Raw genomic sequence first — 27265 nt, 5'->3', positions numbered from 1 at the left:
TAATTTCTAACCTTTAATGACAAAAACAGACTTAGACCAGACTGATAGTTCTTCTATCATTATCACCAGGTACTATTTTGGGGTAGAAGAAAAAAAGTTTTCCCATTCATATTTTTAAAAATCTTTCATTTTTTATGAGCTTCCCAATTGTACACAGAACATTAACCTATCTTCACTTCTCAATGGGGGACCATATACCCAATGAGTATATATTAACATGCATTAAGAGAACATAAGAAAAAACACAGAAGAGACAGGCTCTAAATGGTTAAAAAAAAAAATGAAATTACAAAGTGGGAAAATGTTTGAATGTTGGCAAATGATTAAGATTCTTAATAAGAACATTTTATAAAAAAAAATCAACATTCAAACATTACAAATAAGAATAAAGTATTTAAGAAATAGGAACAGGCAAACAAACTTACAATGTTGAGGTGCACACCACACACACAAAGACAGGTTACTTAGTGCTTAGTGGCTGTTTGGGGTGTGGGCTTTAAAATTCAAGTGACTGGGATGCCCAGGATGTTTTGAGGACTAAACTCTGAAATACCTGGTACATAGTAGCTAAATAGTAGATATTATAATAGACTGGCCACAGATAAAACATGAATTCTGCCCCTTGGTGAGGGAAAACTGGTCCTCATTAAAGGAACATAAAACTGTGGCCCCTTAAAGGGTAGTGTGGTTACTTGTTATCCCACACATACCCAGCACACTCCCAACACACCCCCAACACTACTTGGCCTTAGAAAATAAGCAGATAGACAGGATTCATTGCAGCATTAGATAGCAAAACCCAGAGAAACCTCTCTCCACCGACACTGGGACTGGTTAAAATATTTTGTTGTAGGTCTTCATATTGGAACTCAGGAGAGCAGTGCAGTTACAATACCTGACTAAATTTACATCTTCGCTTGGTTATGTAATTTTAAAAAACAGCCTACACAACAGTATAACACGCATACCTGTCCCAACACACCCCCATCACTAGGAGGACAAGGCTTGAAGGATATGCAACAAGTTAATGCTTTTTTCCCCGGTGTTGGAGTTATATTCAATGCTCTATTAAAAAAAAGTTCAATGTAATAAATACATGCCACTCTTCTATCAGGAGAAAGCATACATAAGGAGGAGCAAAAAAGGAAAATTGGATTTTCATACAAAGTAACTTCATTTTTGCTACCATTTATATAACCTTCTCCCTCCCAATCCCATTTTTGAGTTAATGACAAAACCGTTTAGAAATGACACCATAAGATGAACTTTATTTTAAAGCTCATAAAAGGCTTCACAATATCAGTTACAAACAGAATCAACATTTCTTCCAATTTACACCTTCACATGACAATGTACTGTATGACAGGAGATACAGTTGAAAGTTTTTGTTCTGCATGCTGCTAACACATTTCACTAGCTTTTGCTTTACTTGTTGATTTTTAATATCAAAGCAAAAAGTCATATTCTATTGGACAGAATTAATATTAGAAAGCCCTTATGAAATCAGACTTAGTCTTGTTTATAAACATCCACACCCACACACATGCTGAAATGGAGAGCAAAATGCAAGAAAACTACCTTGGCAGGAGCAAATGCTTCAAGATTTTAATCACAGCCCTCTTGAACAAGCAGTACAGTTTGTTTTCTTTTCTCCAAAAGACAAAAGTCAGTTTCATCCTCAGTGATGCAAATGGTAATACTGCACAGAAGCTTAGTATGAATTCACAATTCCACAGGAATCTGAAAGTTACCAAGGCAATTTTCCCTTTTAGGATCATAAAGACTACAGACTTAAGCTTTTTTCTCTTTCCATATAATACACAAAATTTCTAAACATCCTTAAAAAAGAAAATATAAATAGTCTCAGTATGTTATGTAGAATCACATACTATGGCAAAAATATTTTATTCATTGAAGGACTACGCCAACGTAATGTTATCTAGTCCAAGTCCATATTAATGGAACTCTTCTCGTTTGGGTAACATTCTCCATTCTGATGTGGAGGCTCAGCACCAAAATTTTCTTTGCCTTCTAAATCTTCTTCCTTTTTATCAATATTTGGGCCATTTGGAGTTCTTTCCAGCTTGGGTGATTCAATTTTTGGCTTGGGTTGTGTTACGACGGGTTCACAAGTGTTATTCAACTCCTAAGCAAGGGAAACAAAACTGGTAATCAGGTTAATTCTGATCCACCCAGTCATTTTCAATTACTTTCCTAACACACCACCTTAACTGTTTATTTTTCTATCAACTCCAATTACACATATCTCGAGGAATTCAATTTCCTCATTACACTTGCCCAAAACTATGACTTGAAGCCTAATCAAAAAAGAGCAGTGAATATTCTTCTATGATGAATCAGGAACTTGCAAAGTCCTCACATCTTATTATCTCATTTAATCCTCACAATATTAAAGGCAGAAATTATGATCCCCACCTAGGAAAGAGGAAAGATGGTTTAGAGAAGATGGTTAACTAAACCTCAAGATCAGGGAAACTAGTGAGCAAAGAACTGGGATTCAAGATTATAGCCCCCTGACTTCAAAGGCTCACAATTCTCGGGCACCTGGCTGACTCGGATGGTTGAGCTTCCAGTTCTTGCCTTCTTTGGCTCAGGTCACGATCTCAGGGTCCTGGGACTGACCCCCACATCGGACTCCGCACCTTGGAGTCTGCTTGGGATGCTCTCTCCCCCTCTTCTTCTGCCCCTCCCCCCCACATGCTCTCTCTCCAAAATAAATAAATAAAATCTTAAAAAAAAAAAAAAAAGCTCACGCTTCTTTAACCTTCATTTTGTTTCCACATTCTTCCAGATGGAAAACATTCTTTGGTTTTCGTCTCAACTTTCTTCAAAGCCTCACACACTCAGCAAGGCCTTCCTTGATCAAACACCAATCTGGGTCCTTCTCCAGTGCCCAGAATCCCCTAATCCTTTTGACTACTTTATTTTTGCCTGCAGCACCTGACCCCATCTGATACACTTCCTCTCCTCCTTGTTTGCTGTCAAGCCTTCCTCGAACCAGCAGGTGACTACCACAGGGGCAGTGACTTTGTACACTCAGAGTTTAACCTGAGAACAATGGCTGCCACGTGGTAGGCACTCAACAAATGTATTTGTTGAACTGAATGAATAACGAAGAAATGGAAATTTAAGAGAAACATATAAGGTCTTCTGTATTTTGTAGTATCAATAATGAACTAAGAAATCTGGCCTCAATCAGGATGAGGTAGAAGAGTGATCAAAGAAAGAGCTATGTTTAAGGTTCACAGGACTGCAACTTGAGTCCCTAAGAAAACACAGCAGCAAACATCAGACAATAATACTTACCTTTATTTTTGCTTTAATTTCCTGAGCACGTACAACTGGATCTTGATCAAGACTCTTTTTAGCCTGAGCATTCATGATATTATTCATCCACTCCATCACTTCATTAACAGACTTCTCAACCTTTTTCATCTCAGACTCATCAATATGATTATATTTCTCATCCTGAATGGAAAAAGGCATGGTCATTCTATAGACTTAAGTAAGTGTTTAACAGTGGGGCGCCTGGGTGGCTCAGTCGTTAATCATCTGCATTTGGCTTAGGTCATGATCTCAGGGTCCTGGGATCGAGCCCCGCATCGGGTTCCCTGCTCAGTGGGGAACCTGCTTCTCCCTTTCCCGCTGCCCTACCCCCGCTCATGCTCGCTCTCAAATAGTCTTTAAAAAAAAAAAGTATTTAACAGTAACTCTAACCTGCCCGAATTTTCCATGAAGTTCAAATCTATCTGTGGTCTCAAATACCAAAAACAAATTTCTCATTTAAGAAGATGTGTTCACAGTGAAGGTTCCTCAACTTAGTATCAGCTTATTAAAATCTAGGGTAACTTCCTCGCAACACACAGACAGACTCACGTTATTTCTGAAGTCTGCAGCTATCTTGGCATAGTGCTGCAGTCCCTGTCCCAGTTCTTCAAACATTTTTGGTCGTTCCTCAGCTTCTTGAAACCGAACTTTAACTGGAGTGCCAATTTTCTAAAACAAGATATAATAAATTAACATTTGTCTAACTGCATTTCGAAAGTTTGTAGTCTAAAACACATGTACCACTTTCTAGGAGGAGAGAAGGACCTACCATTAATTCTTCCAACTTGTCAACATATGCTTGTTTAGCTTGGTCCTCTCCTTCTTCATAGAGCCAGTTTTCGGTCTCTGTGAGCAGTCTCAAAAAATTTTGGTGATCCTGTATATGAAACATGAGAAACTGTATCAGGGGCAATTTTACTTTAAAAGTTTTCACAACAAAACAGAGTCATCCTCAGAAGTGTTAAACACTAAGTCACCAATCTTATTTCTAGGAAGGCACTCTGATTAGCTGGATTCTCTTTACTGTAAAGTATCAGGGAACAATGAACACTAGTAGATTTTATATGAGAGATGAACAGTAATTCTTTGGCTTCTCTTTTACATGTGGACACGTGAGAAGTTTTGGTAAACTGCTTACTGCCGTAACAATAATGTATCTCAGAAGTCCAGTTTTGAACAATCTATACACTGAAATGGGGTTATGGAAGAGCAATTATCTTCCCACTCTCCAAAGCAATTAGGTCTTGATGAAGTAACTTCCTATTCACTCCCACAACTATCAAAGGGAAATAGACAAGTTGACAATTCAATCACTGAACCTGAAAAAAAGCCATTCTGAACCAATTCCCATAATGTATTTCTACTCTAGCCTTAGGAGGTCTACCCTCCTTAAGTCATCTCTCCTTCAGAATCCCAACCATAAGAAATCCAGGACATATCAGGGCAGAGCCAAAAACTAACGTTTATTACAAGGTAGTCCAGGGATCTTAGAACTAAAATAGACCCCTAAGTTTAAATTCTTTTAACTTCAGAATTAATCCCAAAACCATCCCAGATTTGTATCTAGCCAATTGTTTTCTAAGCCCCATTTTCACAGTTGTGCTTCTGGGATTTACTCAGAGCCACAATGACTTTGGGAGCTTAGAAAAGGGCTAAAGGGAATAATGTGCCCAATAAACTTTGGAATGATTGGATGAACAAATCTTAGGGGATAAAACAATGACCATGAGGAACCAAGGGAACCAGACTCATAACAAAAAACCAGAAACAAAAATAAAAGGTCTGAGGTCTTTAAAACCAAGGATTTTCTCTTATTTATTTTTCTAGCCCCCATACCTTTAGTGTCATAGACTCTAAATAAATGTTTGATAGGTTCTTTCTTCTGGATGGTAAAAACTAAAAAGTCACTGGGACAAGTTAGAATAAAACTGCACATTACTAATGAGCCTCTTTCCAGGACTCTCTTTATATAATTCCTATTTCAAGTTTTCTGTTTTCTTTTTTTTTTTAAGATTTTATTTATTTATTTGACAGAGAGAGACAGCAAGAGAGGGAACACAAGCAGGGGGAGTGGGAGAGGGAGAAGCAGGCTTCCCGCCGAGCATGGAGCCTGATACAGGGCTTGATCCCAGGACCCCAGGATCACGACCTAAGCTGAAGGCAGACACTTAACGACTGAGCCACCCAGGCGCCCCTCAAGTTTTCTGTTTTCAAAAAGCTCGTTACATAATCTAGTAGAGACTTAAATGTCAAATTTGATATGAAACACTTTATGAGATTATCTGAAAAAAAACAGAGCTCTACACATACCTGCTCACATATAAATTTTTCATATGGTCCACACAGCTTGTCCCTGAATTCATACACATATTCCTCCACTGCATTTTTAGCATCGTTTCTTTCCTTTTCCAATTTATCCTGCATTATCATCTTACCCTGTCAGAGAATAGAAAAGATTAATTTCAGCTTTGGTCTTCTATTACCTGTAACTAAATGTTAACTAGACTCTAGTGTTAAAATCAACAATTACACACACATACACACAAAAATTAGTGTTAACAGGTCTAATTTATACGTCATAAAGCTTATAACAAATCTTACAAAGTTCTTCATTTACTAAAATACACATAGTGGGTTGTGATTTTTTTTTAATTATATAATAAATTACATGCTTTTGCATCTCAGGTTTAATATCAAGAAGGAAAAAACCCAATTCACTATAATTTTCTTTTTAGGTAGTTATATGGTTGTCTCATATTGGGATTAATATTGGCCAATATATAATCATCATAGGACGCTGCAACCGTATTTGAGATCAAGGGCTTTAAGTAAATTTATTTATCCACTTACTTATGAAATATTAATGAGATGTAATTTATTATTAAATTTCAAAACACAATGTTGCCATCTCAATAAAACAAAACAATAAAACCTAATCTCAAATTTTTTCACATATTCTAGACTACAAAGAAGCACAATGTATTTTAACAGAAATATTTAGTGTTGCCTGAGACACCAACTGTATTGTGCCCGATGCTAGGACATAGTGGCATCCAATTTCTTCCAAGACCTTGGGCAATCAATTATATACCAAGCAGAATGATCTAGGGTATAGATCTCGTTCATAAGGACACAAAAATGTAAACAAAACTTGTTAAAAAAAATTAAACTGAAGATCCATCCTAGTCCTAAAAACTGTATAAAATGTGGGATATGGGAAAGAAGTACAGCTATTTCTCTATCAGAAGTATGGGTAACAGGGCCAACCAACTAAATACATTCCAGGATGGAAAATAATTACCTGAAGTACTTACCTCTGTCTCAATATACATGTTAAGAAGGTCTTTCCCTAATTGCCAGACCAAGTTGGCTTCAATAGGCAGCTCAACATTCACCACCTTTATTTTGGGCTTTTTGGCTTCTGGAGGCTGGTCAACTTTCTTTTCATTTGCCTTAGGAAGGGGTAAAAAAGAAATGGAAAAATTCCTAAATAATTCTTGAAAACAACAACAAAATCTCCCTACCACACTTACTAAAAATAAAATCCCTAAAATCCTAAATTGGAGGAGTGAAGATCATCTAATTCCCACCCACTCATTTTAAATGGGGCTGCAATTACAACTTGAACATGTCATATTCTCTCTCAAGAATTCACCAGGATATTTTTCTCTTTGCATGTTAAACTTAAATTCAATCTTTCCTGCTAAAACTCTTCTTCATAGATCTTTAATTTTTAAGCCCTGTAAGCAATGTCTAGGACTCCAAAAAAAGTCAAAACTATTATTAAATTACCACATCTTTAAATAACAGTCTAGAATCTAACAGTAACTAAAATACACTGTGACCAATGCTAAACACATTAGGATCACTTTCTATTTCTCCTCTATACTTGAGTCCCTCTAGCCCACTATTATACCTGCTTCAGTTACAATTAGCACTATACTGGTGAGTGCCTTTTAAAGTTTCCTATTGAATTTGGGGATTATGTATATACACACATATGTACATGTATGTACATATGCAGATAAATATCCTTATTCCTACTATCTGCCTTTGAGTCATACCCCTTTTCAAAGCAAACATAAGGTAGAAAGAGACAAAAGAACCTTAAAATAGAAAATGAAATGACACAGCAAATGCTAACAGTTTACTGCAGGTTTTTCAAAATATGTAAATACAGGGCTAAAGAAGTAAGTATCTCCTATGGCCTTTAATTTTCCAAGACTTTTCTATGTATTTCCATTTCTACAGGTTCCTACTAGCTGAGATGACAAAGAACACAATTTAGGAAACTCAGCCGTATACCCTGGCTGGCTGGAATGGTCAAATAGGAAGGACTAGCCCATCAGTACAATGAGCACCGCCACTGGATAATTCTGGGAAGTTAAAAGGTTGTTAGAATTCCAGGCACTTCATAGAAGAAACTGGGACTTGAAAAAAGTTCAGTGGCTTGCCTAAAATGACAAAGACAGAGATGGGACTAGAACTCATGTTTTTCAGACTTCTAGTTCAGTATTCCTCAAAGTCAGATGTCTCAGAAGTGTAGCCAGCTGCCTCACCAGCAAGGATCTAGTCAATCAGCCTGCAGTCCCCATGTCTTCTTCACTCTAGCACACACAAGAACCCCTCATTATACTGTGCATGCTCTGGGGGCACAGACCACAAGGAAAATGAATTAGAGGACACCCACATCTCGCAAAAAAACAGGAATACAACAGATATTTGGGAAACAAATCGATGACAGTACACGTGTGACAGTTAAAGTCAGAATAAGACTCTGACAGTACATTAAACCAACTACTGACTAAACCGATATATCACAAAATGGCACTTGACAAGGGATGGATGAAGAACCCTGCAAAGGGGTGTGTGAGAATGTTCCAAAGGGCTTGACACTAGCGGTCCCACCTACAACGAAGAACATGAGATGGTGCTCAATGTCATGTTCCAGACAGGCACTGAGACTAACAGCACAAGCCCATTAATACTCAACACTAAGTGAGGGGAGGGGTGGGACATTAAGGAGCTGTTGTCGCAAAGAAAGCCATGCTGCTCCACCATCATCATCACAGAACTCTTTTAAGAGGAGAAAAAGGCAGCTTTCAGAGACAGGAACTAAAGCTCGTATTAGGATCCCCACAGGACTGGAAACTTTTACCACCAAGTGGAAAATGTATTTTGGCCAAAGAACAATTCTGCAATTCATCTAAAGGTAAGAAAAAACCAAACCACTAATGAAAGGTTAATAACTTACATGCAATCTGTACAAACAGTGAAGTTCTGAAAAGCACAGAATGATCTACAGTAACAATGTAAACTTCCCAGTATCTATCTGACCATGAATTTTAAAGGTTTGATTAGAAGCTGTCATTTTTCAAGGGACAAAGCACAAATATTTAATTAAGCTTCCAATACATATTGTGGAAGCATGGCAAAGAAAAATGACTTTGAAGTACAATCTGATTATTAGCAGACCATCATAATTAATTTAATTTTGGCAGGGGATTTGAGAGGAGAAAAAGGTTTACTAAACTCCTATAGCCCGTGTATTTATCATCAGACTAATTCAAGTGAAAACTCATCACACAGCCCTGGGAATGTATCTATTTCTGCCCTCACATTAGCAGATACCTCGGGCACTACAGAAGACAAGAAATGCCATGCATTTGCCTCTTGTTGCTTGGAGTAGCAGTTAATCAAGAGAAGCTTTTAGGTCTAAAGCAGAATATTCAATTCTCTTAGTTGAGCTTGAGTACCTCCAATTTTAATTGAAAAACACAAACAACTAAAAGAAAAACCCTATACAGAATAAGATAACTTGGTGCTTGCTCTTGAAACTGCAGATTTAATGATATCATTAATGATCACATGTTGCAACATTGTCTAAAGGAATGAACTAGAAGAGTCACTCACTTTGTCAGCATCTGGGATTTTGTTTTCTTCTGAGGTAAGTTCAGGTGAAGGGGGAGACTGTGAGGTTTGTTGACCATCAGTTTGTACCTGGGGCTGTGTTCCAGCTTCACTGTTGTCTTGCTGGATATTTTTCTGAAATGAAAGCCCAGGCACAAAGGATGTAGAAAGCAGGTGTACTTATATAAATTTAAAAGGTTATAGGGCACCAAAGACCGTACACTCCATTTTTGAAATCTTAATAGGTGGGGGAGAAAAGATACTGGATAAAAGCAAAATAAACACAAAATATTTGAAAACTCCTTACAAATCTTAAACCTGTAAGAAATTCTTTGAATGAGAGCAGTTAATATTGTTAAATAACCAAGCAGTAGGCATTTTGATTGATGTGATGACAATCAAGAACTCTCCTTTAAGAAACTTTGATCTAGCCTTGTACAGCTATTAACTCCCAAAAGCACAAGAAATAGGTTTACTCCAGGCCTCTCTCCCAGAAACAAGATTCCAAAACTTAAATTCACCAGCAGCCATCAGCATCTCAACATATCACCATTTCAGTGACCTGAACAGTTGCATAAAAAAGCCAACTATCAGTCAGTCGTTCAGGGATTCATCATTTCAGCTTACAGATACCCAAGACTCCTTCTGTCCCCACCTTCTTTTTGTGATCCAGCCATTTCCACCTCAGAAGATGTCAGGATAAAGAATATATGCTACATGTTAGTAGACCTCTCCATTCCCGATAAATCAGTGCTTGCACTAGTCGTTTCCCATCTTTGGGAGAAGGCTGAAACATTCTAATTTAACTACTTTCTGTCCACCCTGAAGTCTCTCAAATTTTTCTTTCAGAGCTTCAAGATTCTAAGGCAAACATGGAAGTATTCAGAAACAAGGCACTCATGATGTAAACAGATCCAAAAGGTACTAAGAGATTGATAAAACAGGCATTAGAATAATGGTGTCCGTAGCCAAATGGAAAAGTATATGGCACTGGTCATTTAACGCATGCATTATTTTGAAATTTTTAAAAATGATAACAAAGCTAAGGCTCAGATATTAATGTTCCTTAAATGTTCTAGGAATAATAGTGGTAACAGTTGTCTGACCACAGGATACCACACTTTCTCACATCTTGACTAAAACACTGTTCACTTGCCTCTTCATTTAAGCTATTTCTGATTATTATCCAGAAGTAAACCCCAATAGCTAATCTATTTTAAAGTTTCTTAAAATTCTTCTGCACTCATGCTAATTGGAAGAACATGAACAGTAACAACTTTCTTTCTATACTCCATGCAGATACTTCTTTTCCTTCCCTCCCATAATATAACAAATCATGTAAATAAAAGCAAGTTAAGTCCTGAAATACCAAAGCCAATTTTGCAGTAATTTAAGAATCAGCTTTAATATTTGGTATATGTTCCAAATTAATATTTTTAAGTCTTTTTCTTTTTTTCTTAATCATCAGTCAAAACTGCCTTCTCAATATGTGGTCTATGCCTTTAAAAAAAACAATTTATTATTTTGTAACAAGTTATTACACTCTTATTATTTTGTAATGTGCCAGTTCAAATTAACTGTATAGAATTTAAGCATAATTCACCAAACTCTGGGCCATGTTATCATCATCTAGCAATTGCTATCATCATTCCCCAAAATTCTAAATAAAATTAAGAAAAACATATCTGAGCCCTTCCCTACTCTTCTCCTATAGAGTTAACTATATATTCCAACTCAAAGTCTTATTATTCACACACTTACATCAGTGTCCGAGTTTTCTGCTGGTCTCTGATTTGGACAGTCCATGTCTGCTTCAACAGAAGACCCTTCATTCTCCTCAGCGGGGATTTTCTCCACCATAGATGCTGTAGAGATGGTGAAAATGCCATGCGTATTGACTCGCACTTTGACTTTCACTCTAGATTTTTCTCCATCTTTCTGCGCAGAAACATTCTGAACTATGAAACGGCCTAGAACAAAAAGAAATTGGCAATTTTTGAAGTGAATCTAAATGTCTGTAAATAAGACAAAGACCAAGAAATATAGCTTCACAGTATTGCTATTCCCAAATCTTCCCATTTTCTCTACTAACTGAATTAAGATATATACTATTAACATAAAATAAACTTAGTTGTATGGTATTACTTCAATACTTGGAATTAGTCTTAATATGCTGTAAAACCTTCAAAGGCAAGGCACTCTTGTGATTGTTTTTATTTAACACAGATACTGTAAGATAAGATGACAAGAAGTCCCTGCCTCCTCCTACCCTATTTCTCCAGATGGGTAAGCACAAACTAGACATGAAAATCTGTTAGCTAGTATAAGGCAGAGATCTCAAATGATACCAAGAACCGGATGCATTTTAATCCTACAGGTCTTTAGGGAATACTTTTTCTGACTGAATAATCAAAACATTTTCCTAGGTCTTAAATAGGAGAGGTTTTGATAAAACCTGTTACCAAAGCCTAAAATTATTATGCAAAATACAGCAGTTCCAGAGCATTACTGAGTAGGAGTTAAAAGTATGGACTCTGACCCAGTCTCTGGGCTTGAATCCTGGCCATGTAACCTACTGCAAGTTATTTCAGTTATCTATGCTTCTGTGGACTGAGCTGGTGTTTACAATGAGCATGTAAAACTGCAGTACCAAGTGCTACGTGTTAGCTATATCATCTCCACTAATAGGCTTCTTATTCCAGAGGCCACTAAACCAAAATTAAGTATTCTGAATCTAGTATGTGTAAAGCACTATATGGGATTTGACATTTTTATATTTAAGGTGCTGTTTACACAAACACAGAAAGTTACAGATTTAATTACCAGGTCAGTGAAAGATGTTGGAGTAAACGTTCAATAATTATCAAATCACTGGAGCTCAGGAAATGATTACTGTAAGACCCATTTAAAGAAACAGCATTTACTGTGGGGTATCCGAGATGAGTTAGAGGACGGAGAGAGATGTAAGATTGTTCTTTAAGTATGTGCGAGCTTTTCAGTTTTGGTGATAACATATTGATTTGGTGTCATACTAAAAAGCTTCGATTTTATCCTTTGCACGATGGGAAATTAACGCATAGAATCCAACCTATTAAAATTTCTCTCTATTCAACAATTTCTCAAGCTAATTTCCTAGCAATAAATTCGTAAAAACTGTTTAAAAACAAAAAAAAACCCAACAAAAAACCTCTTCTGTGCTGAACATTTTTAGTCTTAAGTGGTAAGAAAGAAAACACAACTGGTCAGGTTAGACTTCTTCAAACAACTTCGTTATGAAAAAGTATGGGGCAACGGTGAGTCCTGAACAGATCTTGCAATACTGGTAAACTTTACCCTCAGCCTGGGAAAGACACACGGCCACTCAGGAAGAGATCTGTAGCTCTCCCATAAATTTCCAGTTAGTAAGGGTCAAAACAGATGGATAGTGCCAAACCTCTCAAGGAAAAATGTACCAAAAAAGATGTACTTTTAAAAGAGATTACAATGTATGGTGATTAACATAATAAAATTAAAAAAAAAGAGATTACAATAGAAAGGTACATTTGAGAAGCTACTGCGATGGTTTCTGAGCCAGGTTTTAAATTAGAAGTAACAACAACAACAACAACAACAACAACAAAAATTAGAAGTAACATTCCATCTAGAAGAAAGGTTAATATTAAAAACAGGTGGTAATCCTTTAAGTAGAGACTGTATCAGAAGAGAAAAAAGACTGACATGTTCCTAAACACAGATACGTGGACATAACAGCTGCACTAAGCAAGTCGTTCCATCTTTACAGGCCAACTTATTCATCAATAAAAGGAAGAGATTTCTTCATCACCATTATTGTAAATTGACAATGTCTTTACATGGAATTATGTTCTACTCAACGTCACTGAGAAGAAAAATTTTTACTTTGGTACACTAAGTCTTTAAAACCGTAAACACACAAAATTAATTGCTTACCTATTTTTGCTTCTGGATATGGAACTCCTTGAGGATCAGAATAGAAAGCTTCTAGCTCAAAAGGTCCCCTTCTCAAGAAAGTGAGAACTTTGGAGAAAGGAGCCGCATGGTTTCGACTAAATACTTCATGGACCCTAGAGGAAAGGAAAAGGCATTCAGTATTCCAAGCACTTAAGCTTACTATGCTACACAAAATGCAATAAATGCTCTGAAATCTCCATCAATTCTATCTCACCATTTATTAACACCAAAATGAGAGAAATATTTCAAAAGGTTTGATTGTTCAAAGATCCCAATTAATCAGACCCTCAAATGTAAAAGTCATTTGTTAATTTTTTCATGCTTATATTAAAATAATTATCTGAATAAAGTTATCTTCTGCTACATACCCTTCAGTATCTTCTGAATCATGGTTCCACACCAGAGATATTGGAAAAGGAACTGCATCTGTGATGGAAAATTCTCTAACTTTAAATGCCGGGGAAAGAATTGCACACTTTAAAAGAAAAAAAGAAAGGATTATCATAAGATCGTGAATAACTGCACTCACCTTTTAATATAAAACTCAATTCAAATTGGATGGTAAGTTTAAATTCAAAATAAAAATTGCTTATAGTATACATCGTAAGTATAAAGGATTTAACATCTAAATACTATGCCAATCACTAAATATAGAATAATACAATGAATCTTAGGACAACAATTGTTGACTAGTAACAAGTTTCATAGGAGCTTAGGAAAAAAAACACCGGCCTTGCCAGAAATGCCCTGATAGCAATTTTAATTACAAACTGTATCACTTTTGAATCTGTGTATATATCCACACACAGCTCTGTCCACATCACCTTTCAAATGTCTAAGAAACTGAAAAAGGATAAAACCCAAAATGTCCATATTCAGGTAGTTTTATGAAGGAAGCAGTGGTAAATTCAAATTTGAGGTGGAAAACACCCACCCCGACAGGTGGATGTGGACTAGTCACATAAAATTGACTAAATACACGACTAAACTAAAGGTCAATCTCTGATTAGCATAGGATCCTTCAAAAGAGAGGCCAAAATAAGCTCTACCTCTAACGAAATGATCAACTTCCAAAGTTTTGGGGAATTAGAGACTCAGTTAAGGAGGTACACTCCATTATCAAGGAAAAAGCAAAACTAAAAACCCCATGATGCATCATGTGGGTACAATGGATTATCAGCAATAATGAGCACATATTCTTCCTTTTTAGAGTATTAAGTATAGTCCAGGGTGCCTGGGTAGCTCAGTTGGTTAAGCGACTGCCTTCGGCTCAGGTCATGATCCCGGAGTCCTGGGATCGAGTCCCACATCAGGCTCCCCCAGCTCTATGGAGAGATTGCTTCTCCCTCTCCCTCTGCCTGCCACTCCTCGTCTGCTTGTGCTCTCTCTCTGTTAAATAAATAAAATCTTAAACAAAAAAAAAAGGTATTAAGTATAGTCCTTCTAAAAATCTTTGTGTACAGAAACTCTTGCTATTTTGTATTAAAAATAATTGTGCTAACTAGATTAAAATTTTAGCCTAGTGATGGATATTAAAGAGGGCACGTTCTGCATGGAGCACTGGGTGTTATATGCAAACAATGAATCATGGAACACTACATCAAAAACTAATGATGGTGATTAACAGAACATTAAAAAAAATTAAGCACAGATACCCTGAAACTTCAGTTACAACTACTTGATGACTATAATATTATCCTAAATATAAAGATTAATTCTCTTATCAATAACTTCTAGTTTTGGTGCTTTCGCTTTGCCACACTTAAGCCTCTGAGTGGCCTTCTTACTTGATAAGCAAGTTACAATCCATTTGGAGAAGGAAGAAGAGCTCTTTTCTTTTTCTTTTTTTTTTTAAAGATTTTATTTATTTATGTGACAGAGAGAGACACAGCGAGAGAGGGAACACAAGCAGGGGGAGTGGGAGAGGGAGAAGCAGGCTTCCCGCAGAGCAGGGAGCCCGATGCGGGGCTCGATCCCAGGACCCCGGGACCATGACCTGAGCCGAAGGCAGACGCTTAACGACTGAGCCACCCAGGCGCCCCAAGAAGAGCTATTTTCTAAAACCACTTGTTAACTAATACTGTCAGCCCTGCAAATTTTCCCCCGAATCATTTCCTCAATTACACCATACTGCCGTTCTAATTCCCCTCTATGTGCTTTGGAACTACTAATTCGTGCTTCACTGTTGTGTTTCCTGTGTCCCCTCAGAATCATGCCTGCTCCTGATCTGCAGTTTAAAAACATCAGCTGCAAATTTCCTTTCATCAAAAATTTCCTGGATGCTCCGGATCTGAAGATCCTTGTTTCCCCACAGCCTTCTGGCTGTGTTTGCAAGTGAACTCCCTTGTGATAGCTAATGAGACACAGGGCTTTGCTTACTATATAACCCCACCACAATGAAATACGGCCGAAATGGTTTAAGGAATGAGCACCAAGAGAGAGAAGGGCTGAGCAAAAAGTACCTGTAGTGCACATCCTCTAGCTACTGCTTCATCCGCATTGAGGGTTGTGCTGATATCCTTTCCAAAGAATCTGGCAATTTTTTCTTTCACAGCTGGAATTCGCGTAGTGCCTCCAACTATCTCCACAGCACTCACATCTTCCACTTTGAGCTGAGTTTGTTCCATCAGAGAGTGTAGGGGATCTTCTACCTTTTGCAGGAGGTCAGCACAGAGTTCTTCAAACTGTGCCCTTGGCAAGCAAGAGGAACACTATAAATCTCTAGAAACATTATCTTAAAGCCAATATCCTGCCTGTTTTGTTTTTTTTTTTAATAATATTAACCCAATGAATTTCTTTTTCCTTCAACAACCTCTCTTCCACATGGGCCAAGTTTAACTGTAATCTTTAACTTTTAAAAAATATATAAATATACAAAACAGGTGCAGAAAAGAAATGGGGGAAAAATTAGTTCTACTGGTATTACTGGGGGGGAAAATCACTTTTAAATTAAGATTGCCGTTTTAGGGGCACCTGAGTGGCTCAGTCGTTAAGTGTCTGCCTTTGGCTCAGGTCATGATCCCAGGATCCTGGGATCGAGCCCTGCATCGGGCTCCCTGCTCCGCGGGAGGCCTGCTTCTCCTTCTCCCCCTCCCCCTGCTTGTGTTCCCTCTCTCGCTGTGTCTCTGTCAAATAAACAAAATCTTAAAAAAAAAAAAAAAAAAAGACTGCTCTTCTCTTCCTAAAAGTTTTTTTGTGAAGCCATTATTCAATTACTGGCCTAGAAAGACTATGAGATGATAAATACCAAAAAGACTCCATCATGAGGGCACTTAGCAAAGATCTTTTTAAAAAACTTCTTTGCATGGGGCACCTGGGTGGCTCAGTTGGTTAAGCATCCAACTCTTGATTTCGGCTCAGGTCATGATCTCAGGATTGTGGGATCGAGCCCCACATCGGGCTCCCTGCAGGGCATGGAGCCTGCTGAAGATTCTCTCTCCCCCTCTGCCCCTATCCCCACTCTAAAATAAATAAAAAACAATCTCTTTGCAGAAGTGATCCTAGTTTCTAATGGTGTGAACAGTCCTAGTGTATAGCATATAATCTTGAAATGTGGGCCAAGACTCTCAACACCACAGCTAGACTGACATCTGGGTTATAGTTTCATCAGCAAGAAATTTCTTCTATTTAATCTAGCAGAATTCAAGACGCACCTGTTCATCTTTCCCGAAACATCTTTGTCATTCATAAAGCACTCGATATTCAGTGGTAGGTCTGTGCTGTTAGAGCTCATTAGCTTTTTCAATTTTTCACACTCTTGATACAGACGAAGAAGTGCTCGTATTTTGGATTTTGCATCCAACTTGTACTTAGTTTTAAATTCTGCACAAAAATATTCCACTAACTTTTCATCAAAGTTTTTTCCTCCTAAGAAAGGATCAAAGGCTGTTCCCAGTACCTAATTTAGTTAAAACAAATAATCTGGTTATTTTCAATCATATTTTTAACTAAAACCTTAAATACTGCTATTCAAACAACTAAAGACATCAAGACTTCTACTTAAATTACTACATGAAATCCAAGTTAAGAGAAATGTTACTACCAAAGCCACATGAAATGCTAAATTTCTGATTTACTTTTAATGATCACATAGAAGATAATCTTAAAAAGCTGCTCTTTCTTAAGCAAGAATACTTACGAGTATGCTAAGATAATTACATCATCATTATGGAGAGCAACCTTGGGAATAATTCCTTATTAATATTACCCAAAACTCTTCATTGCCAAGAAGCAAAGCTGCTTAAAGTAATGACAAATACAACACAATTAATATGTTTTGGTCATTGAGTTCCAATTTATGACTTTACCTTCAATTTTCCCTTGTTAAAGGCACAGGCAGACACTTGAAAAGCTGAGTGTCCCATATCAACAAAAACCACAATCCGAGGTTTCTCATCCAGGCCTGGAAGATCCTGCTTATAAATTCCATAATTCAAAGCCACTACAAAAAAATAATTGTTTTAATTCTTTGGTTCACATTTTCTTAGGAATTTCATCATTACCAAAATAATTATACATGCAGGAAATTTGACTATACTTCAAACACTTAAAGGTGAACACATTCCTTTTATACCTGGACTTTGAACTAATTTTCATGGCATCAATAACTTTTTCCCTTTCTGATTTTAGAACAATGCTCTATCACTTTTCAATGTATGAAGAGATGTGACAGAGAAAATGTACAAGGTGCGAATACAATGAAATGTAACCACAAACAGTAGCAGGCTCATCACACAATACTTACATTTGAACCACAACCTGCCAGGAGACTGCTTATCCAAAAAAATTAAGAATTTAATATACAACTACAGCAACTGCAGTTCCTACCAGTTTCTTTCTAGGTCCAAGGCAAATAACTGATCTACCTTAAAGAGACTGTTAGCTTTTTCTGAGCTTTGAAACCACTGTATTTCAAAATACATATACCCTAAGAACACATCTTTATCGATACTTTAGCTAGGAGTTTTAAAACACATATTAGATTTGGAAGACATATATATATCAGATATAAAACACGTGTATATTAGATATACACTGGAAAAAAGTCTTACTCGCTTTGTCTGAATACACTAAATTGTAACTGACCTTTTGTTCACCTGTAATCATAAAAAACTAGTAAAGGTTCTAGGAGGAAGGAATAGTGATTGCTTTGTTTACACTGTATCTGTACCTACACAATGCCTGGCAAATGATAGTTTAAGTCAATATTTGATAGAAGATGAATGATCAGTGACTAACTGCATATATTCAGGAAATGTAGAAGGGAAAAACTTTTAATCAATGCTTATAGTCAGGGCAGTTGTGAAACCCCAAATCTTAAGGTTTGGGGAAAACTTAACTATTAAAACTATGTAAGGAAATAGAAAACTAAATCCAACATACATAACTCAAAAGATTAAAATATATATATAAAAGAATTTCTTAATGAAAACAGAATCATAAACCTGACAAAGTGCCAATGTCTCATTAGACATAAGCATCTGAAAAGTTAGAATTCTTTAATTTCAAATCTAACCCATACTTTTTACTAGGCTATGTTTCTACAAGAACATGAAAAAGTGTTCGGTTATGATACCTGATGTGTCTTAACTCTAGCTTTGATAGTATATTCACTTCTACATAAAAATAGTTTTTTTTCCTTACCAGCTGTCATGTCATTCATAAGTCGCAGGCAGTTTAGGCCAACTATTTGTGCAGCATCTAATACAGATCGCCTCTCAGCATCTGTGAAGAAAGAGGGGACCTACCAACAAGAAAGGAAAGAATTTTAACTTGTCTAGAATACACACATACAAATTCCTCACAACCACTTATAATGAATTAACAACAATTCAACTAAATAGGTGCCTAGTGAAGTCATAAACATAAATAAAACTTTAGACTTAATGTCTAGCAAGTTCCTTAACTTAAAGAATAACTACTTGAAAAAAAAATTGCCCCAAAATTGTAATCTTTACTGTAACCAAATTTTATTTATTTTATTTATTATTTATTTTTATTCATAAGAGTCAGAGAGAAAGAGAGAGAGAGAGGCAGAGGTAGAGGAAGAGGGAGAAGCAGGCTCCCCGCCTAGCAGGGAGCCCGATGAGGGACTCGATCCCAGGACCCCGGGATCATGACCTGAGCCGAAGGCAGACGCTTAACTATCTGAGCCACCCAGGTGCCCTACTGTAACCAAATTTTAATCCAAAATAAAAATCAGGAGTATTCACTAAGATATATTGACAATTACTCCTATCTAACAGAAAGCTTTAAGCATATGAAATACCATTTCTAAGCCAGTCCTAAATTTCTGACAGCTGGAGATCACAATGTTAAGTCAACATTTAATGTTAAATATAACTGCACTACAGATAAATACTTCAGGAACTTAAAGATAATACGGAGCTAATTCTGGCATATGCCACTGCCCTATAGTTTTGCTATTCATTGCATTTAAGCATTAATAGATGATGGGGGACCTTCTAATTCTGTAGACCTGTTAAGATTACAAAAACATTTTTAGGCAAAGCCTGTTGATATTCTTAAAAGAAAGAAAAGCAAAAACAGCTCAAGGGATGGGATGAAGTTTCTTATGGTGCTGACTTGTGCTTCCAGCTAGGTTAATTCTTTTGATCGCTTTCTAGGACATCACTTTAACTAGGACACTCTTCAGGAAGAGCATCTAACAATACAGCCATAGAATCACTTAACTAGAAAGTACCGAAGAGAAAACTTAGTAGAGCGGCTTTCATTTTTTCCCCAAAGTATTTGTAGCTGCTTCAGAAAGAGAGGCAAGAGCAAAAGTTAGGGCAGTTGTGATCACCTTTCAAATCAGGAACACTGCTTTCATCAGTTTTCTATATTGCTTATTTAAAAAAAAAAAAAAAAGGAAGAACCACTGACTTGTAACTTATTCTTTAATTTTACCAGATATTAATTTTTTTTTCCAAGAGACAGCCAGATACTCTTTCAGAACACCTTCTGTCTTGCAAGGGCACTAGGAGAAATTTTAAGCCTCTGCCTCTATTCTTTCATATCCTAGGACACACTGCCATAAAAGCTTCTGAATGGTCTGGGCAGGCCACGCTGCCCATGGTTATAATGCAAAGACCATGAATGATGCAGGGAAGTCCATCACAGGCTGTCTTGGTCCAGGACATAACCACAGATGATCAAAAAGAGACCCTAGACATTTGGGAGAGAATGTCCCGCTGCCTTTTTGGTATCCAAATAAAAGATGACTTTTGTCCATTTCAAATATTCCTTGATAACCTACCAACTGTCCATAAAAATCTTAAGTTTTGGGGCGCCTGGGTGGCTTAGTCAATTAAGCATCTGCCTTTGGCTCAGGTCATGATCCCAGGGTCCTGGGATCGAGTCCCGCATCGGGCTCCCTGCTCAGCGGGGAGTCTGCTTCTCCCTCTCCCTCTGCCTCTCTCCCCACTTGTGCTCTCCATCTCTGTCTCTCAAGTAAATAAATAAAATCCTAAAATATCTTAGGTTTTGTCACTACTGGGAAGTGACATTGTAAAACTTCTAATGAACTGGTTCTCAACTGACAGCAGAATTCTGAAAACTTCCCATTAAGTATACAAACTGTCTAACAGTATGTTAACTGCCTTAGAACAACCCCCCATTCAACTAGTCAGTCTCTTTTTCCAAGGAGCCCCACAGGAGATTCTGATTTGCACCTCTAGTCAAGAACCTCTGCAACTTCTCGCTAAAAATACCACTCAAACATACTCTGAAATGCTCCCGAACACTATGCTAATGTAGTCCAGTAGGATTTTGATCTCTAGTAATAGAACAGCTTTCACACATTTAATACTTAAGAGTAGCAAAAAAGGCAAATTAAAATAAAACACACTGCCTTGCTGAATTCTACTTACTGAAATAACACAATCTGTTACTGGTTTCTTGAGGTTGTTTTCAGCAGTTTCCTTTAACTTAGTCAACAGCATGGCTGTTATCTGCTCCACGCTAAAGAGATGTTCTTCATCCATGTACATTACCTATATTGAGGAAAGAAAATATTTTAAACATTATAGTACTTAAAGCTACATGCTAATACTAACTTCCAAATATTATTACATATTCTCTTCCAGAAAACCTTTATTGGTACAGCTGTTAGAAAAGAAGAAAGGAAAGAGAAGAAAAAAAAAGAAGAACTTTTCTTTAGAGATGAAGAGAAGGAAAAAAGCTAAGGCAGATTTTTCCTCAACCTAAAGTACTAGTCAAAACATTATAGGAAGTAGTAAATTTCCACTCTAACTGAAGAGATGAATCACTGTGACATATATTATTTGGTGTAGATCCTAAGACAGGAACGTTTCTGCTAGTTTAAAAACAGATTTCTGGTTGTATTACACTATTGCTCTCCAAACAACTGCAACTGGGCATGGCTTGTTGTCATGGCTTTTGTTTGATAAAACAAGACAACTGAGGTTTTTTTTAACCACCCCTAAGGAAACCTATATTTCAATAATTATAAGGAAGCTATGAGACAATTTAAGTTATAGCAGTATATATCATTTGAATAATTTTCAGACATTAAAACATACTTACAGTTTACAAGAACTTGACCAAAAAAAAAGATCTCATCTAATTAAGAACTTTAAATTAAATGTTTATTAGGAATTAAGGGTTTTTTGTTTTTTGTTCTGTAGGTGAATTCCATTTCCTACTAAGGACTCTAAGGTTGCTCAGTTATATTACCTTTATTCCAACTCCACCATTTTTCATTGGAACCAAATCATAACTTAAGTTTTCCTTCTCCTTTTGAATGAAGGGGTCACTGAATGCTCGGCCATGAAACCTTTTGAAGTTAGACACTGTATTGTTTGCATGAGTGATTTGCTGCAAAAGAAATCAGAAAATTTTTTTTCCTAATTGGAACATCTATCAGCTATTACAATTTTATAGAAAGTCAATTGTACAACTCAAACCATTAAGAACATAAACAACTTTCTCCGCAACCCCGGGAAATGCCAGAAGGTAGGCAGTGAGAGGGAACAGAAGGCAATACTGTCAGCACAGACTTTTAAAAAGATTTCAAAATCTGCAAGATAAAATCAAAGATGGTGAAACTATCACTAAAGCCCTGAACAAACCAAGAACTGCATCCCTTTATTTCATTCCTTCCCTCCCCCCCCCACTGAACTTGTAAGTTTTATACCCAATGAATAAATGAATAAGGAGATCCAGAAGCACTATAGGGCAAATTACATTTAAAAAAAAAGTGGTTACAGTCTAATAAATTGCTAAGTGGTCAGAATAAACATTTTGTGTCACAAAATACATGGATTGGGACAATAATGGAATGTTAATTATCTATACCCAAAAGCAGAAGAGGCTAGAGGATAATTCAAGAAGTTTCTAAGTGACTTAATGCTTTCAACTGCATATTTTTGATGATTAGGCTCTGGATTGAAAAGTCCCACACTCCACAGTATGTTTCACTCACAGAAGTCGGCAGTGGGAACTTTATTTAAAATACAGAAATAATTCAAAGACTAAAAACTGAGACTTCTGAAATAATGAAAATCCCAAAACAGTTAACTATTTACTGTTTTCTCTGGTCCACTTCTTCTAAAGGGAGGACTACAAGTTGGCAGTACTAGTTTTTCAAACAACACAGAATTGAAGCATGTTTATATACTAAAATTCCCTGTGATTCTGAAACTGACTTGAGGTAGATCTAGTAACCTACAGGCTAGATCTGGGTCTCTATTGACTCTCTTCATATAATTACAAAAAATGCAACAGAATTTTATGTCTGGAATTATCAATATTCTAAATGGCCATATTCAGGAAGATAGTTACTTCACTAATGTGTTTCTTTCCTTTTGAGTATATTGAGTGTACATAGCTTTTTTTCTCTTTTTTTTCTTCTTTTATCTTGTATCTCTTCCAACTAGCCTTATTATACCCTTCCAGGGTTTAGAATTTTGTTTCTGTTTCAGCAATACTATTTTCTGTATTTAAAAGAACTTTTCAGTCTCTCTTTAAAAGCCTCTCAGAAGAGATTTCATATTTCATATTCTTTTCCTTTATTTTTTCCTCCCCAAACCTAAGGGCTCACCAGTTACAACGTGAGGCCCATGTGGGAGGGGCATACATAAATTTTCTAGTCACATTAAGTAACAGGCGAAATTAATTTCAGTAACTTATTTTAAAGCCTAATAGATCCAGGGTGCCTGGGTGGCTCAGTCGGTTAGGCGTCTGCCTTCAGCTGAGATCATGATCCCGGGGGTCCTGGGATCGAGCCCCACGTCAGGCTCCTCGCTCTGTGGGGAGCCTGCTTCTCTCTCTCCTCCCCACTTGTGCTCTCTCTCATTATCTCTGTCTCCCTCTCTCAAATAAGTAAATAAAATCTAAAAATTAAAAAATTAAAAAAAAAAAGCGTAATAGATCCAAAATACTGTCATTTCAACACGTACTCAATATAAAATATTAAGGAGATACTTTATTTCCTTTTCAGACTTCAAAATCTCATATGTATTTCATACTTACTTCACATTTGTACATTTCAAGTGTACCTAATGGCTACCCTAATAAGACAGCACAGGTCTATATAGAAAATTCTCCCAGTCTTACCTTAATTATTAAATAACCTGAAAATGCTTTTAAATACAGAACTTCTAGAAGGAATCTTTAACTCTTAAATGCATATCATAAGAAATTACACATGAAAGAAGTTCAGGTGTCTTATTTATAATTTTTAAAAATTAGATAAATTAGAAGGTAGCAAAACTATTAAAAATTAAGGTTGGCAGATTAGAACACTAAGGTAGATCTTGGGAAAAGAAGAACGGAACAGAAGGAAAAATAGCCATCTAAGGGCTCATAAAGAATACTCACATTACATTTCTAAAACTCAAAAATATATAGGCTTAGATATTTCATACTCTTGCATGCCCTTGAGATTTTACCTTGAAAATCTCCCCCTTAAAAATGACCAGAATTCTCTTAAAGAACATACCTGGTTTTTGGCTGCAACTCCAATTGTTCTGTTTTTTGATCCAAATGATATGACTGATCTAGAAGATATACAAACCGCATGTCTCAAAACTGTTAAAAGGCATAGATGTGGACATCTTTAACTGACAAGAACATACAAATTTCTTACCCATTGGGGGTGGAGGACAGCATAACTATAGCACAACTTTGGACTCTAAAGCTTTGGTCAGATACTCAGTGGAAGTCTGCTTAATCGCTACTCTGAGAATCCAATCTAGGTGGCCATCTTACCCAAAAAAGTCTGCTCATGGTTCAGGGGGCATTTTCCAATACCTCAAGTACCAGTATAATTCTCCAGATGCCCAATCATTAGGAAGTGCACATGAACTCTGAAAATATTTTGAATAAAAGCTATCATTAACTTGGCCTTATATACATGATTATCAAAATTCATGGTGTAATTCCACTTCTCGGTTAGCAACTCTGTACAAATCTAAGTATCACTGTCATACCCATTGCTGTTCTATATGTACACCACTGGCCTCTTTAGGATCAAAGGGTTTATATAAACCCAAACAAGTGGCCCTAAGTTAGGTTTTTGGAGTTTAAAAGCACAAGAGGGGGTCTTATATGGAAGACTCTACTTAATGAAGCCAACTAAAAATGACGCAGAGCAATGACCACAGCAGAACAGAGTTGAGAGAAAGGAGTGAGTAATTAGTTACATTAAGTCAGAAGAGATGAAAAATGACTTCTGTGAGACAGCCTTCTCAGCAATAGAAATGGAATGGCAGCACAGAGCAGAGAGAAACTCAAAGTCTTGTCAGGAGGAGGTAAGCAAATTAGGTTTTCAATCAGAGAGCAGGTAGGAGTAATAGTGTGATGAACAAAATGGGAATATGCGGAGGGCATTAAACACCAGGCTAAATCAACTTTAAATTTGCTAGTAAGGAAACACCCTAAATCTAAATTATCTGAGCAGGTGCTAAATAGCATCCTAAAAGCCAGAGAAATGTTCAAGCAAAGGCTAGCACCTTCCAAAAACAGTGTATCATTCTAGCCTCAGAGTAAACTATTCACTTGCAGAACGACTTAACTCATTTTCCACACTGAAATTAATACTGGCCAATGCAAATGAGTCAAACATCTATTAGATCAAAAGACTAAAGGGAATTCCAAGCTGCCTTCTGTTTACCCTTTTTAGAGAAATATCTGTTGTCTTTACTTTCACAGTGGTCAATACAGCCACATACCCATTTTTTCCTACTCTCATCTGAACAGCTTTTCTTCCTTTTATCGGATCAAAGAGAACAAAGATGTAAACTGTACCTAAGCACGAAAGCCTGACATAGTGTCTTTCTTACTATACTCCAATTACAGAGCCCTTTACACAGCTAAAGACCAGACTAAATGTGCAAATACGTAAAATCATGAAATAAGTATTCCCAAGGCTACTCGTTGTCAAATATTTGCTTATTTTCTGATTTTCCATTCACTTTAATCAATGGCCATCTGTACTCAAATCGTGACATACACAGTCATTCTACCTTTGGGCCTTAATGTCTCATTCTACGCTTTTTATCTTGGGTTTAAGGCATTTAAAAAATAAATACCTACATTAATTTTCCCGAGAAGCAATTGTTTTCATTAATGTACAGGCAGGCATGTTTGCATGTATCATCTTCAGAAAATAAGCCCCCCGAAAAAGTTGCTTTAATGAAATGTTACCTTTGCCCACCCCGTGCCGCTGTAGAATATTTAATTCAGTGATAACATTCATCCCCGAGTTCTAGCACAAAACTGTGCAATTCTCATTTTATCTCCTTTATTTAAACTGTGCAAAATTAATAAACTAGAACACGATTTAGGATTCCCCTTGAATGGCGCCCATAAAATGAGCAAAAGAACATTTACATCTTCACAAATGATCCCAGGCACTAAGGCGGACAGCGTTAGCAACCAAAAGTGCGCACGAAGAGGTATCTATGAAACGAGGGATTCTGCGGTCGCTAACAACAGACCGCCCGCTCACTGGACAAGCAGCAGCATACAGGCTCTGGAAGCTTCCAGTTCATTTCGAGATTCACAATGCGGAAGAAAAAGCTCAGCAGCCCCGCAACTGCGGTGCGCAAAGATATGCTCCGCGGGAGGGAGACAAGCTGGGGGCGGCACAGGCAGCGAGAAGCCGCGTGGGGAAACGGGGGCGGCCGCGGAAAGAGCGAACTGAGGCCTGCCAAGAAAAGGAACGAAATCGCGGGTTTGAGCGCAGCCCGCCCCCGAAGCGACCGCCCTGGGCCACTCCGCTCTAGGACTTCTCTTGGCCCCGTGAATCGCCAAGACCCCCTCCTCTCCCAGTCCCGGCGGCAAGCCCCCACCCCTACTCTTGGGCAAGCGTCCTGCCCTACCCGGCCGCCGGTACCCAGACCCTACGGAGGAGCGCACCGCTCCCCACATCGCCTTCCGATCGGCCCGGCGCTCCGCCGCCAGCGCGCAAGCCCCCGGTGCCCACGTTCCCCAGCCCCCGCCGGCTTTCTCTCCTCACTCCAGTCTCTCCTAGCGCCCCCGCAGGCTCCCACTTACGGGGTGCACCGGTCGCTGAACTCGTTGGCGATGGTCTCGATGCCCCCGGCCCGGGCCACCGCAATGTAGCAGCTCTGCGAGCCAACATCCAGCCCCACCACCGACATGGCCGGCTCGCGGTCCGCCTCCGCCTGCGCTCTGGGTCTGGCTCTGCGTCCTCCGGCCGCCCGCCCGCTCCTTCCGCAGCCGCTTCTTGCCCCGGCCGCGCGCGGCTCCCGCGGAGTCCGACCGCTCCTCTGTCACCCGGACGGACACACGGACAGTCGGCCTGGCTGGCGCCTCCGGCTTCCTGGAGACAGTGGCAGCTCCCAGACGACTAAGCACTGGGGAAAGCGGTGATCGGTCTCCGCGGGTAGCTCCGCAAGCTCGGGCTGACTGCCTCGATCTGCACCCACAGCTCACCGGCGCGGCGCTGAACTACCGACCCAGAAGGGGAGGTCCCAATTCCTCAGCCTTATGTATCGCACTGATCAGAACTTTCCAGAATCTGCGGCATTTACTCACCGGCGCCTCCACC

General features: G+C 38.0%; 1 protein-coding gene across 2 annotated transcripts; it reads right to left on the bottom strand.

Annotated features, from left to right (window-relative positions):
* Positions 1-1244: 1244 nt before the first annotated feature.
* On the bottom strand, positions 1245-27265 carry HSPH1 (heat shock protein family H (Hsp110) member 1). Of its 2 annotated transcripts, XM_035003595.1 has the most exons (18): positions 26749-27265; positions 24191-24248; positions 21925-22065; positions 21099-21221; positions 18871-18970; positions 17535-17668; positions 16881-17125; positions 15690-15918; positions 13596-13702; positions 13207-13340; positions 11020-11228; positions 9262-9393; positions 6663-6800; positions 5659-5784; positions 4118-4225; positions 3898-4017; positions 3328-3489; positions 1245-2146 (listed from the first exon to the last, which is right to left on the bottom strand). In XM_035003595.1, the coding sequence occupies exons 1-18, from the start codon at positions 26853-26855 to the stop codon at positions 1940-1942; spliced, it is 2580 nt and encodes an 859-aa protein (XP_034859486.1). In that variant the 5' UTR covers positions 26856-27265; the 3' UTR covers positions 1245-1939. The 2 variants fall into 2 exon arrangements, with proteins under 2 accessions (XP_034859486.1, XP_034859487.1); XM_035003596.1 differs by lacking the exon at positions 9262-9393.

Source organism: Mirounga leonina, unplaced genomic scaffold (genome assembly GCF_011800145.1).
Source record: "Mirounga leonina isolate KUSES-001 unplaced genomic scaffold, KU_Mleo_1.0 Mir_127, whole genome shotgun sequence".
Lineage (NCBI taxonomy): Eukaryota > Metazoa > Chordata > Mammalia > Carnivora > Phocidae > Mirounga > Mirounga leonina.
Note: the sequence above shows the minus strand (reverse complement) of the source record. Positions and strands in the feature narration are given on the sequence as shown.

Excerpts from the sequence above, each read along its gene's own strand:
- HSPH1 (XM_035003595.1), bottom strand. The coding sequence starts at position 26,855 with ATGTCGGTGGTGGGGCTGGATGTTGGCTCGCAGAGCTGCTACATTGCG. Across the intron at positions 13,703-15,689 it reads CTAGAGGATGTGCACTACAG|TGTGCAATTCTTTCCCCGGC; the intron begins GTACTTTTTGCT and ends TTTCTTTTAAAG. Across the intron at positions 11,229-13,206 it reads ATATCCAGAAGCAAAAATAG|GCCGTTTCATAGTTCAGAAT; the intron begins GTAAGCAATTAA and ends TTTTTGTTCTAG.